The sequence below is a fragment of the Thalia democratica genome, chromosome 2 (genome assembly GCF_965202585.1).
Source record: "Thalia democratica chromosome 2, ktThaDemo2.hap1.1, whole genome shotgun sequence".
NCBI lineage: Eukaryota > Metazoa > Chordata > Thaliacea > Salpida > Salpidae > Thalia > Thalia democratica.
Window position 1 is genome coordinate 58,838,637 of NC_139166.1, and position 10,499 is coordinate 58,849,135.

The following is a 10,499-nucleotide window of genomic DNA, read 5'->3' on the forward strand; positions in this document are numbered from 1 at the left end:
AATACCTTTGCTTTTGCTGCTAGTTATATATACATTTATTAAAACAGTTTTTATGGAACTTAGGTAAAAAAAATTGAATGTTTTTGTTCAAAATTAGTAAAATGTGCAAAGACTATGTATTTTTTCTCAATAAATTACCTTATTGCATCATACTTTATTATCTTGTACTTGAATTAAAACAGTGCGTAAAATATATCCATCTTATAAAAGAAAACAACTCGAAATAGAAAAAAAAAACGTTAAAAAAAAAGATAAAAAAGTTTAAATACAATATATTGTAAACTTATACATATAAAGTATATCACGAAATGATGTTGGAGTTATTTATAACTTGACTTAAAAATTATTAATAATTATCACCTAAGAGTATAGATATAGTTATGAAAAATTTTCTTAATTTCATACTGTGATTCAGAGCAAATTGTTGAAAAAAGTCCTAAAAAGAAAGCAAAAACAATAGAAGAACGTTACAGTTTGAAAGATTTCAAGAAGAAAGTAAGAGCAGTTGTTTTACGTTGTACAATTAGCATTATTTAAAAATGTGTATCGAATTTTTTTTGTTGAATTTATAAAACTTTAAACTGTTACTAGTAACAGTGAAACTTAAATATTGTATATTTTATGTAAAAATGTACACTATTGTGTGCAGAAACACACAACTGTCCTCACTGTAGCGAATTTTTCTCAAACTTTGGTGAATTTAGTATCCACATAAAAATACATTAAGTTTTTAAACACGTAGTTTTTAAATTTTATTCGGATGCTAATAGATACCGTAGTATTTATCATAATATTTCCTCAAATAAATTAAAGTATTTATGTGCAAAATACTCAGTAACAAATAACATTTATAGTTGCCCACGTTATGATAAGTCTTTAAGAATTAAAATAACAAACATAAAAGTTGACAATGGTAATTTTTATTTTTATTTTATAACATACAATAAAACTAATTGTAATTTATTTTAAATCTTTCAAGTTCCATCTACAAGTTATGAGTTAACTAGTTAGTTACTCACATTGTGATAAGTCATTATCACTAAAACAACAAGCATATAAGTTAAAATATGCAAGAAGTCGTTTACCTAAAAAAAAATTAAAAAGAAAATCATTTTCTTGGTTATTTTGTATATTTAAATGCTAAGTCATCTTCTTTGTAAACACTAATAAAAACAACTAACTTTTTTCTGTAGAGTATAGTTATTAATTTTTTGTTTAACATATATCATAGATGCCTCTTTTTTAATTAACTATCTAATTTAATTAGTTAGTTAACAAATATAAACTCTGATTTAGTTAAAAAAATATTAATAATATAACCAAAGTTTAACTATTTACTTAATTTACAAAAAAAAAAGATTCAGATTACAGGTACTACTAAACTACATTAAACTTACTGTTTTCTTTTTACTAACATTTATCACTATGTATACATGATCTGATAGTTAAAAAAAATCAACTGAGACAACTAGCACTGCAGGGTTGCCAAAAATCTTGAATCCTGGAAAAACCTGGCATTTGACAGTTAAGTTAAAAAACCTGGAATTAAAAAAAAAATACAAGTAAAATGATGAAATTTTGACGAAATTTAGGTACGAAAAATCTATCATATACAAAAAAATATATAAATTAAGATTTTATTTGTAATAAAACACATTTAAAGTTGCATTACAGTGTCTTTCCAATATTTTATACTTTTTAAGACATATTTTACCTTAAACTTAATTATAAACTAAAACGGAAAAAAATATTTAGTTTCAAAAAACCTAAAAATATTTTTTTTAAACCTGAAATATTTTTTTAACCTTTGGCAATCCTGGCACTAGAACATACACATAATATTTAAGTTTTAATTAAGTAGCACAATAAAAAGATACTTTTTTTCACTCTCTCCTATGTCTTTTTTTTCAACCATACACTACTCTCCCTTTTTACACAGTAAACCGTTTTCGCTTGCATGTTTTTCAACTTATGTTTCCAGACAGGCACCAATGCCCGCACTGCAGCAAATCGTACTCGACCAAGTCCAACCTGAACAACCACGTGAGGTGCCACAACATGAGGGGGGAGGGCCACGAGTGCGACGTCTGCCGGAAGGTTTTCGGCAACAAGATCCACCTCACCAGGCATTACAGGATGCACACCGGTTAGTAGTATGTCCTCGCTTATCCGGTTTCTCGATTATCCGGCCGATTTAAGTGAAGAAGGAGATTTAACAACTTCAGATAAAATAATGTTTTCACTTTAAAACTTAAATTCTTGTAACAAAAACATTTTCCCACCAATTATGCACCTAAGTTTATTTTAAATTTTATTAAAAACTTGTTTTTATTATTTTCCGTTTGTTTTCATTCTTTGGTCAGTTGAAAAAAACAAAATAAATCAAATAAACATAAAATTTAGAGTCAGTTTTAGTATGTGCATTACATAAAAAAATAGGTAGGTTGTTGTAAATAAACAATTTGGTCTTATCCGGCCAAAAGCTAATCTCAACACGGCCGAAATAGCGAGGATGCACTCTAGTCACACTTGTTATTAATAATTAAATTTTTTGTTGTTTAGCGTTCGGAGCTGTTTTACTTTCTTACACTCAGATCCTCATGCATTTATTCTTAACGAAAGCTTAAGGTTTATTTGGAAATAAGAAATAAAGTTTTATGTAAAATCGATATTTGTAAATCTTTTCGAAACTGAAACTATAAGTTAGCCCAAAATTATATTAATCGATTTATTGAAAATGAATAAAATAATTCATTTTAGAACAAAAGAGGTCAGTAGTAGCTGTCCAAGTTTTTTTTACTTTTTGCCTTTTTTCTAACAAGTTTAGGTTTATTTTAAACTTAAGAAAGGCAATTTAAACTCATATTTAGTTATTTTTTGTGTTGTAACAGCTTGTAGGTGTTTGATAGATGTGAAATATTTAATTTTTTGAAAAATAACACGTTCTATACTCATTCACTAACTTCATTAAATGATATAGGAAAAAATTGTTATATAAAGTATTTTAGAAAACTAATGTTTTTAAAATTAGTAAAAAAATGATTTTATAATTAAGTAATGGACCATTGCTTTTATTATAGTTTATTAATGAAAAGGTTATTATTGATTAACATTTTATATGGTCCATGTTTGCTGTAGTTTACAATTTTTAAAGGCTTACCAAGTTAAGGACCAAAAACGTGCAAAAAAAAATATTTTTCTTTTCCAATAAAAAAACTTGAAAAATAAGTATCATTTTTTTATTTAAAATATTTAAGCAATACCTGAATGTATTTTTTTAATATGATAAAAGACACCAAAAATTTTTTATTAAATTTTTAAAATGCTTTTTATCTTTCACAGTTTATTTTGTAATTTTACCAACATCCAAATTTAATTTGATCAAAAACCATTTAAATCCCCTCGCGCCAACTGGAATAAATTCAGTTACAAAAAAACTTTATTTAATTAGGTTTGAAGCTTTAAATTCATTAGAATATTTTCTATTTGATAACTATTTTACATTAAATAAAAAATTGGTTTCCACTGTTCGTGCATAATACTTTTTAGTAATTAGTCTCATTTATACAGGTTTTAAAAGCGTTTAAACTGGTCTGTGCTATTCAATCTGTTAGAAAAATCTTGTAAATGTTATTTTTAACTTAAATGTTTTCAAACTTATTTCAAGCTTAAACTCTACTTTTAAACGGTTAGTATTTTGGCTACAAGGTTTTTAAATGGCCGTTTAGGATTATTTGATGAAAAAATAACCAATTATTTACAAAATTATATTTTATTGATAAGTTATGCTTGAAATTACTAGGTTTTTAAAGACTATAAAAAGAGTTTAATAAATTCTATGTTTAAGAAAACATAAAGTAAATTGTTTTGAAAAAAAAGGTTATTATAATAAAAAGTATGCCTGTACTTTAAAAGCTTCACCAAATAAAATTACAAATAGAACATTAATTTTTTTTTCTGCTAATGGTATTTTCAAAGCTTTTAATATATTTTACGTTTTCTTCCAATGATAGATATAAAACAGATTAGTTGACTTTTTTATTTTTAACAGGAGAAAAGCCGCACCACTGTAAGATATGTGATAAGAGGTTTGCTCTGCTTGGCGATTTGAAAAAGCACAAGTTGTCCCGGGGACACGTTAAAAAGATGCGAGAAATCAACGTTGGAGTTGTTGTGATTTAAATGATAGTTGAATTAGTAAACGCTGATATATACTGTTTTTCAGCTATTAGTTTGCCCTTTGCAGAAACTAAGAGTTTTAGAGTTGGCTGTTTGTAAAATAAACGTTTTAGCTAGCTATAAGTTTGTTTGAAACAGTTTAAAACTGGGATCACGCTCAGTTCCAACCCGAATCGATTCTCATCATATAAATTCCAACCCGGTCAATTCATTAAAAAAATGATAAAAGGAAAAAAAAAGTTACACAAACATAAAAATTAATAATAAAAACAAAGTTATCAACCAAGGGTTAGGGGTAACAGTGATAGTAATAAACAAGAAAAAATAGTAAATAAATAAAGTTTTGGGTAGGAATCGATTCGGTGGGAATTAATTCAAGTGTGAGTTGTGAGTATACCCATAAAATTTATAACCGTTTAGAAATTTTATATTAAAAATTTAGAAAACGTTTTAGTTAGACATTTTTACTTGATAAAATTTTCGTTCTTAACAAAACACCGTTTGTATTTTATTTTTTAACACTTTATTCTTTACATAGCTCTAAATTTTATGTTGTTGCATTTAAAAAAAAAACAAACAGTAGCTATTACTATTACAAACTGTTCAATAGAAAATTATGTTTTACTTCCCTAGACTATAATACAAAAATTTCAATGTTTTTTAAAAAAAGTTGTTGTACAGTTGAATTGCTTTCTTGTGAAATCTTTATTTCTATTTTTCTACAAAAAGTTGGTTTTTTTTTAATATAGTCCACTGCAGCGTTTCAGTTTAACTTTGTTTTGATAAGCGTTGTTAGATGCCTGGCATTGACACATTTCAAAGAATTGAAGTTTTGATGTGTTTTAAAATATTTATTTCTACACTGGCTTACCAGTATCAAAAAATTTTTACTCTGGCTAGTTAAAAAGTAAAACTTGTATCCAACTAAATGAACTAAGCTTAACTAAAAAAATTCAAAAGTCTTATGTGTAACTATTAAAGTATATATAATATAAGTTGAAAAATAGTTAGTATACGGCTTCAAGTATTATATAGAAAACAAATCAAAGTAAAAATTTTGTTAATAAGATTTTCACACGCTCAGCGATTAAGTTGATCTTGGTTTTTCTCTTTTTAAAATACAATTTGCAAGCAGTACTGTATTTAGAAAAATAGTACGAACGAGTTAGCAGTAAATTACATTGTTGAGGAACTTGTTGCCACTTTACCTGTAATTTGACAATATAGGCAAAAAAACCTGGAATTTTTAAAAACTTTAACATGTTCAGTACTAGTAAAATTTCGGTTTGACTCAAAAAATTCATCATATAGATTAAAAAAAATTTGTCATCACCAAAAATTTTTTTATTAAAAAACACGTTTTAAAAAGCTTGACAGTATCTTTTCAATATTTTTATACTATTTAACACAGTTTCTTACCTTAAATTTAACTTTAAACTAGAAATAGACCTAAAAATTGTGAACTTAAAAAACCTGGAAAATTTTTTGAATAAACGAGTGGCAACTCTGTTGTTGAGGAACTTGTTGAAAAATTATTTATTATTTTCTTTTAGTTTTTGGATCTCACAAAGGCTTTTAATACGGTTTATCATAAAATTTTAGTATCGAAATTCAAATGTTGTAACGTAAAATTTTGAATGTTACTTAAAAGATAGAAGCTAGTCTTCTGTTTAAATAATGTTGTTTCTGACCCTGAATTTTGGAATACACCCGGGGTTTAGTTTGGGTTCGTTGTTGTTTGATTGTGTATATCAATGACATATTTTAGCTTAAAAATTTAAATTGGGATTCTTTGCAGATTGAGTTTTATACATTAAAATTCTGATTTTGTGAATGAGTATGGAGTTAGAGAAAGTTGATGGATGTCCGTGTAAAAATAGATGGTTTATTAAATACTCGAAGAAAAAGTTTTTGACTTTTACTAGAACTGTAATAAAGAGTGAATTCAGTGTTAATGTAAATTTATTTGTGATTGACCCGAGCGAAAATATTAAACATCTAGATGTGGTATTAGACGACTGAAATGGAAAGCAAATTTTGAGTGCCTTACATATAAACTTTTGAGAAGTTGTTCTATGATGTCAAAATTGAGTTATTATTTTGATATGATTACTTTAAAAACGGTTTATTGCAATTTGTTATATTCAACATTGTATATCTGTTTGGGGTGGTGCTGCTAGTTAACATTTGAAGACAATTGTAAGTATGCAACAGAGAATCGTAAGGTATGTTTGTCGTGTGCCTGCACTGACTCAAAATAACTTCTTGTTTGTGAAAACTGGCATTCTGAAATTTATTGAGGTGTTTAGTTTGTGGACTTACGCTGAATATTTTGAGAGGATTTGAGGTTGACCACAGTTGCTTTACTCCAGTAAGTATAGTTTATTATAGTTTATACACACAATACCAGACAATCGGAAATTAATAACTTTGTAGTTTGAAGACCTAGAACAAGGATTTGCCTTAACTTCTTCAAGTACTTGTGTCATCAGTTGTGGTCTAGTGTTTCAGAAAAATTAAAATGGATGAGTTATTTTTGTCGAGTCAGTATACTTGGTAAATTTAGGATGCTTCTTATCAGTGTTTTGTGTTTCATGCAGATGTTGCAGTGTGGGTATTTGTCATGTGTTTATCTTGGTGCATTGTTAGTTTTGTGTTTACTCTATACTATGTTTCGCTAGTTCCGGTTTTTTGATAAGGACAGCTAACATATGTAAATTTGTTAGTATGCATACTTGCATATTTACTTTTTTTCTAATGTGTTTTATTTCTTTTTTTTTTTTAATTTCATTTTCCAAACTGTTTAGATTATAATTTAACGATATAAGGCTTAGAAATATAAATTTTGTTGTATGAATTATTTATCTTTGTTAGTGTTACTGCAGTAAAATAGTTGTATGATACTCTTCGGTGAGATATTTTTTTTAATGTGTTTATTGTAGTAAAAGTTTATATAATTTTCCAACAACTGGTTGTGTGTTCACTCTGGTGACAGTGAAATCCTACGGTCGGATTTTTGGTGTGATTTTTCGTTGTATATCTGGTGAACACTCACTTGGGGATTTGACCTTCATGATTTTCCCGCACTTTGAGGTTTTAGCCTTGTGAGTGTTCTCAAAATGGCGTGCTGCCAAGGTTTTATTTGTTAAAATAATAACTTTTGTTTATCTAAAACTTAATTAAAAGTTGAATGTTAGCTGGGCAGGTAAAATTGCACGCTAGCTTTTGCCCCGAAAGCGTTTGTCATTACAAAAGGACTAATAGAATTTGAGACTAATGGTTTTAAAAAAATCAAGTTGTAAACATAATAACTAAGATACTACTCTAACCTGCTTATAACTTCTTAAGTTACAAAAATTAACAATTCTAAAATAGTTTTAAGTTCTTTAACTAATTCTTTGTGAAAAGAGAAAAATTTTCATACTAAAAACGTATTTAAAAATCAGTTTGAAAGAAAAGAATTTTTGCATTTTCAAAACTAAGGTAAAGTCAGGTTAAAGGTAAAAAATTTATTTTTCAAGTCTTGAGAGTTTGTTTTGTTTCATTGTTTTAATGTGACTACATAATTATTGAATCATTCTACCAGTAATTTTTTCTTATCAAAAATTCTATTTAAATATAATTATCAAACGATGGTTTCTTTATTGAGTAACCTATTGGTTATTGTCTCATAGACAACTCTAATATTTCAATAACAAATCCTTTGCAATAATATTAAAAATTAATCGAGAAATATTGAAAGTTATAACGAACAAAACAAAGAATAATATTTTTTTAGCATATCTCATTACTTTTACAATATTACTATAGTACAAAATTTACTATTTATATTATAACTTTTAAGAAGTTTTTGCAGTTGAAGATCCATAAAAACGACAAACAATTTTTGTGAGGCTGTTACTGTTTTAAAAGTTTACACGTTGAAATTTTTCTTTTTTAGTATTTGATTACTAATTAATTAGTAATGTTTAATTGGGTAGGTAACTTTATAGTTGAGCATGTAAAGAACGTTCTTATATACATAGACTTTAATATTATAAAAAGTAATTTCCAAAACATTTTCAACAACCAAACATTGTTTATGTAAACGAGCTAAATTGTTTTTAGTATTTAGAAAGATGGCATTAGTTTTACTCAAAATTAAAGTTTTAAATTCTAGAATTTTATTAGATTAATTTATTGCACACCCTAACAAAAATAACATTGGTTTCCCTGGTACACGCCAATTTTAAATAGTTTAATTGCATATTTAAAACAGTATTTTTCATTCTTGATTAACTTTAAGAACTACAAAGACTTTTGTCAAAAAGTAAACAAACAATTAGTGAGCACAACTAACTATACAATAAAGATAATCTTAGTTTGTTAAAAATATTAGTATTTGTAAAGAACAAAGGAAATGTTATTATTTTTTAAACCTGTGTTAAAAAAAAACCTTAAGCTTTGATATTTTTTGTTGGTTAGGTAATAAAAGCACGGTTTATTTTCTTGTTTATTACAAGATTTAAAAAACATCTAAAAGGTTTATCAATATGAAACAGGAAAAAAAATATTTAAAATAACTAACATTTTATATATAGTAGTACTTTTTATTGAAACTGGGCTGTAAAAGAAAATGAATTTAAATTTTTATTAATAACACTTGGTATTTGTAGTTAGTGCAAGTTTTATAATAAAAAGTTTTTTATGTAATTCGGTTATTAATGTAAAAAGCGTTTTAAAACAAATTATATGTTAAATCCATGTTTTTTAACTATTTTGAAGTAAGGTGTTCAAAATTTTTTTTTAATAGTTTGAAATACTTTTTTTAAGAGTGTAATAAAGAAAGTATCAAAATTATTGTACAAAAACTTGTTTTTTTTTATAAGTTACAACTTAAACTGAAAATGTATAAGATGTGAAATGAACCTTTTTAAATATGAATTTTGTTTAAAAAGGTAAAATGTGTTTCAATAAGTGTTATTGTTTATTTTTCACGTCTGTTATAACAGCGAACTATAGCTATCATATTTAGAGTAAGATAAAAAAATGTTAAAATTTAATTTAAAGGGTATTCTATTGTTACTTTTCAAATTACGCTTAAATATAAATGAGCTTTATTTACAAAGTCTTTTCATGTCTAAATGAGTTAATTTTTCTTTTAATCAATAAGTTTTAAAATGGATAATACAATTGAAAATACTAAAAAGCTTATAAAGTTTTGTAAAAACAGTCTTTTTGTATAATAAAATTAAAGTTTTTATTGATAACAAATAGGATTAAGTAAAAGGACTTTGTAATTTTTAGCAACATTAAAAGTTAATTTGTACTATTATAAAAAGAAGAATGGAATAACTTACAATTAACTAATCTTAGTTGCGTTGATCAAAGATGTCCTACATCTTTTCATCAGCCGAGAAAAATTTTAAACACAACTGTTTACGTTTTACAAAACACTTAAAAGTTTAATTTAGTTAAAAAGAAAAAGATAAGAATAAAAGTACGTGAAAAAATTGTTTATATTATTACAACGTTGCGGCTGTGGTAAAAAACTAAAACTGCGAACTAAAACTTTTAAAATAATAAAATGTAATCAATATAATCGTATAATATAAAAATAGTATAAAAACCAAAGCTACAACTGCGGAATGCGGCCTGCGAACATTTTTGTTTTCTAAATTTGGCCCGCTACAACCAAATTCCTGCCGACCACTGCTCTAACTTATCATAAAACTTAGTAACATAAAAACACTTATATTGTTATAATTATTTATTATTTTTTATTCATCCTCTTCACTTTCTTCTTCCAACCTCCTTCTTCTCTTTTCTATTTCAACGCAGTTGTCGCCCCCGCACAAGCACGTGAGATCTCGGAAGTACTCCGATCCGTAGTTGATGAAGAGCTCTTCTCCCTCTTTGATTTCCCGCATCGCCACCACCCAGTTTCTCGGCACCCCGTCGATTATTTCCGAGAAAACATCGCAGTTTTCCTTGTCGCAGTCGTGATTGATGAACCTGCAAAATTATTTAACTAAGCTAGTTGTTTGATTTATTTTAGTGGTTTTAGAATAAAGCAAATAAAGCAGTAGTGCTTTTTAAAGGTAAAGGGGAGAAAACTAAATATTCGTGGTACTGTTTATTCAAAACATATGGAGTACAAACTAAAGCAACGCAGATTAGAGTTGTGTTGCACAAAACCTTTTGGCTTAAAAAGTATACATAAACAAAAAATTAATCTTTTATAGGGTGAGGAATTAAAAATTAATAAAACTATTGGTTTTATTTGGTTCAATGGTTTTCTTTTTTATTTAATTTTTGCTTTAAGATTATTACAATTACTA

At 26.5% G+C, this 10,499-nt stretch overlaps 1 protein-coding gene across 2 annotated transcripts; it reads left to right on the plus strand.

The window, feature by feature from the left end:
• The first annotated feature begins 428 nt into the window (after positions 1-428).
• On the plus strand, positions 429-4,633 carry LOC145829966 (zinc finger X-chromosomal protein-like). Of its 2 annotated transcripts, XM_082937858.1 has the most exons (3): positions 429-495; positions 1,982-2,146; positions 4,052-4,633. In XM_082937858.1, exons 2-3 carry the CDS (start codon positions 2,059-2,061, stop codon positions 4,180-4,182), a joined length of 219 nt encoding a protein of 72 aa, XP_082793984.1. In that variant the 5' UTR covers positions 429-495; positions 1,982-2,058; the 3' UTR covers positions 4,183-4,633. The 2 variants fall into 2 exon arrangements, with proteins under 2 accessions (XP_082793984.1, XP_082793983.1); XM_082937857.1 differs by lacking the exon at positions 429-495 and having other exon boundaries at positions 1,933-2,146.
• Positions 4,634-10,499: the final 5,866 nt, after the last annotated feature.

Coding starts and splice junctions, on each gene's coding strand:
- LOC145829966 (XM_082937857.1), top strand. CDS start 1,972: ATGTTTCCAGACAGGCACCAATGCCCGCACTGCAGCAAATCGTACTCG. Junction 2,147..4,051: donor GCATTACAGGATGCACACCG/GTTAGTAGTATG, acceptor TATTTTTAACAG/GAGAAAAGCCGCACCACTGT.